The sequence below is a fragment of the Phaethon lepturus genome, unplaced genomic scaffold (genome assembly GCF_000687285.1).
Source record: "Phaethon lepturus isolate BGI_N335 unplaced genomic scaffold, ASM68728v1 scaffold34120, whole genome shotgun sequence".
NCBI classification, from domain to species: Eukaryota; Metazoa; Chordata; class Aves; order Phaethontiformes; family Phaethontidae; genus Phaethon; species Phaethon lepturus.
Window position 1 is genome coordinate 1 of NW_010513141.1, and position 3,750 is coordinate 3,750.

The following is a 3,750-nucleotide window of genomic DNA, read 5'->3' on the forward strand; positions in this document are numbered from 1 at the left end:
TCCTCAGCATCAGCCAAGCTATCTGCTTCCTGGTGGGGAGACATAGATTTTCTTGGTTTTTTTCCTAATCTTTTCTATGTAAGCATGTTTTAAAATATGGCCTGAATTTGGCTTCTCCTCTGCCTTTTTGTCTTTTTTTTTTTTCTGGGGTGCATTATACAATTCCTAAACTTTTCCGAGGTCCTAAACAATTCCTAAACTTTTTTCCGTCTCCTGAAAATGTCTCACAGATGTTGTAAGTGTAGGTGTGAGAATTCTTCAATTACCTAGAGAGAATGGACTTGGAGACATTTCTCTTTACAAACACAGTATTCAATACTTTTGTAAGGTTCTTTTGTAAGTGAATCCTTCTGAACCCATTATTATGTTGAGAGTGAAGGCTCTGGTTCTCTCAACAATAATTTAATAGAAAAAATATTATTCTCTCTAAATATATTAAGACTGCTGCTTGTGCAAGTGGGGTCTTACCCTTGTAAATCAGCTACCTATGTGTCGTCCTTCCATACTGTGTCTGGAGTTGCATATGCTGGTTTGAGTTGATAACCACATCCCTTTACTCTTTGGTAGGCTTTTGGAATAATAAATTTGAAAGGCAAATATTTTATAAGAAAGTTCAATGAGATATTTATATTTCTTCATATACTAGGGAAAACAGGTAACACAGGGTTCCCATTTTCTATAGGAATGTTCAAATAACTGGGTAATTAAATAGTGATCCATTTTTAATTGGTAATTTAAATAATTTAATGAATAGATTAAAGTGACTTTGTAAAGTGACATTTGAATATCGAATATTTTTGTGTATATTTCTAAGCGATATTTTATTTTGCAAAGTGTTGTGTGTCTACAAGGTTCATAGGATTGTGGTGGTAAAATTATTAATATTTAAGATTGAGAGATCTGGCTATGAAGTTATCTTTACTAAAAGAATATTACTTTCAACTGAAAGCTAACAGTCCAGGATTGCTTCCAACACCCTACTTCTGAGCTAAGATAATACCAGGTGTGCCACTCCTATAACCTCCACGAACAGCCTGTTTCTCCATATTCTCATGTTATTTACTGTTTGATTCATTAGAATTGTTGCAGTTAGCAAGCGACTTAAAGTAGAATATCCTTTCCAAGGATGGATACCTGGCTTTCTTAACATTGAAATTATACTTTTTTTCTTTCCATTTTCTTTTTTTCTGATACAGTATATAGGCTGGGTCTCTGCAATCAATTGGCAGAGAACAGGGGAGCAGAGGGGGAGAAGTTGTGCAAATGTTCTCTCACTGTGACCTGTTCTAAATTGTGTCCTCCAGACTGGGTACCCCAACACAAGTACATTATGGAAAGATGGCTTTTAGTGGAAAGGAATGTTCTTTTAATAACAATAACTTCTTAGACAGACCTCTCAATCTTAAATACTATTAATTTTACCACCATCAGATGTTGTTTGTAGTGGAACTACCATAGAAAATCCAGATTAGAGATGCAAAAACCTACAATGTTCAAAAAAACCGAACACTGCTCCTTCATTATACATTTAGTTTATGACCTTGATCCATACTAGTTAAGTCTAAAGCATACAGAGCTCTTCTGTGTAATTAACAACTGAGGGAAGAACCGCCCCCCGGATGGTGTGACTTTTTCTCGAAAACAGGAACTCTGTCGATATATTCTTAGACTAAGGAGAAATTTAAAGCTGCATTTCCTGCTTACTGAGTGAATGATTAACTGCTAGATATTGAGCAAAGGGTGGATGGCTTTTCCTGCACCTGAATTCACAAGTACCACTTTCAACTCTGGCTTGCATTTACACTCCAAAATTAATTAATTGTTCTACATCCTGGTGAGATGGAGATACCCCCTACAGGACTCATCTGCTCAGAGGTACTTGGGGGTTCAGGCAAAACTTTGCTCTGAGTAGCTCATGTTGGCTAGCTATATCTGCCTTCTTCCTCTGAAGGCAAAAGCACCGACTACCACTTGGAACTCCATATTTCTTTGCACTGGCTGTCAGAGCGCTCATCATGCCATTGCCAGACATTTGTTTCCTCAACTTTACATACATATGATGGGTAATTCACCAAATATCTGACTTTTGGTCTCCTGTAGCCTGACCTAAAGAACCGTTTGAATGCATAGACTCCTTTTCTGAGTGATATATTAACAGCAATAAACTCACGGCCTGCACTTGGAGCTGCAGATCATTTTTCTCCTGCAGCAAGGCCACCATTTTCTCCTCCAGCTCCTTCCTCTTTGCCTCAGACTTTGCAAGCTCTTCCTTGATTTTCTCAAACTCTTGTTTCATGTTGGCCATCTCCTTCTCAGATTCTGCACTCTTCAGCAAGGGCTTGATCTTGAAGAACAGCTTCATCCAGGGCCAGTGCTTCACATTCATGAATGCACGAATATTGTACTGGATGCAGAAGATGGACTCCCTGAAGCATAATGAAAACGCACATTGAATATTTTCAGTATGACAAGTGCCAACACTTTCCCCCAAGTACAGTGGCTGTAACAGAAGGTGAGGAACGTCTACCTCCTCTCCACCATTCTCTGGTACTCCACTCTCATCAGGAAGCCCCTGCACCTGGCCTGTGTGCGAGTGATGAGCTGTGCCAGCTTCTCATCCCTCATCTCCTCCAGGAGTCCCAGCAGCCCAGCTTTGAAGAACACCTTGAGAAAGGGAACGTTGCCACACATCACTGTCAGGTAGAGCAAAGCACAGGCACACAGTGAGTGAGTCAAGGAGGGCTCGTACCTTGGTGTGACCAAATTTGTACTGGGTGTGGTCCACATCGATTGACGCAAGAAGCTTCTCAGAAGCCTTCTTGCTATCAATGAACTGTCCCTCTGGGATAGCACTGGCATTAAGTACCTTGTATCTGTGAAAAGAGAAAGAGGAAGATAAGGCTGTTTGTTCCTAACCAACAAACACTAGCTACTGAAACCCACCAGCTAATATATAGCTATTCTTGTCAACAGAGCCCAGCCTGAATGAACCTGTACATATGAACCAACATTGCTTTTAATGATGCTGAGAAGTGCAGTGTTCTTACCTCTGTTTGAAGTCAGCATAGAGGACTCTGCTGGGGAAACCTTTCCTGCAAATTCTGATGCCTTCCAGCACCCCATTACACCGCAGCTGGTGAAGTACAAGTTCATGCTCCATGGCACCTAGCAATTCAGAGCAGAAATGAATGACACAGTTGCCAGTGCAGAGGGGAATGGCTGTATCAGAGGAAGTTGTCTTTCTGCTTGAGCATCTTACCAGGTGTTTTTGTTTCATTAGGGATGATGCAACGGACAAAATGAGGGTGAGTGCTCCGTAGATTGGTCATCAGCTTGTTTAAGTTCTCCTAGAGGGACCAGTTACTAATGTGAGTTTTCTATGTGCAGTGTTTAATCCATCAAGCCCATGGTAATGACTTTATGACTTCTCAAAACTAGTTGGGTTTCAGAACACTTATGTAAAGCCACAGAAACTAAATATTTATTCTATCTGAAGATATTGAACACCATTTTTTAGAGACTGAAATACTGCTATGTTGCTATTGATCCAATGGAGACTAATCTACAATTTCACACTTTCACAGGAAGTAATTAACTTTCACGTTTTTCATGTTCTGCTTTCTAAAGTCAATCTACTTAAGTTTAAAAAAAAAAAGTGGCTTTTTTTTCAAATAAGATACCTAACTATTTGGAGAAGGTTTATGAGGAGACTCTCAATTACCCAACACAGCAACCTCACAGAAATGCAGG

The 3,750-nt window shown here is 39.7% G+C and overlaps 1 protein-coding gene across 1 annotated transcript in view; it reads right to left on the minus strand.

Annotated features, from left to right (window-relative positions):
* Positions 1-8: 8 nt before the first annotated feature.
* Positions 9-3,750, minus strand: part of LOC104622514 (myosin heavy chain, skeletal muscle, adult-like) — a gene marked incomplete at both ends in the record, with an annotated part of 9,315 nt that continues 5,573 nt past the window's right edge. The window contains 6 exon segments of the mRNA XM_010289331.1: positions 9-29; positions 2,171-2,426; positions 2,528-2,664; positions 2,750-2,873; positions 3,048-3,165; positions 3,260-3,347. Coding sequence (XP_010287633.1) covers positions 9-29; positions 2,171-2,426; positions 2,528-2,664; positions 2,750-2,873; positions 3,048-3,165; positions 3,260-3,347 — 744 coding nt within the window.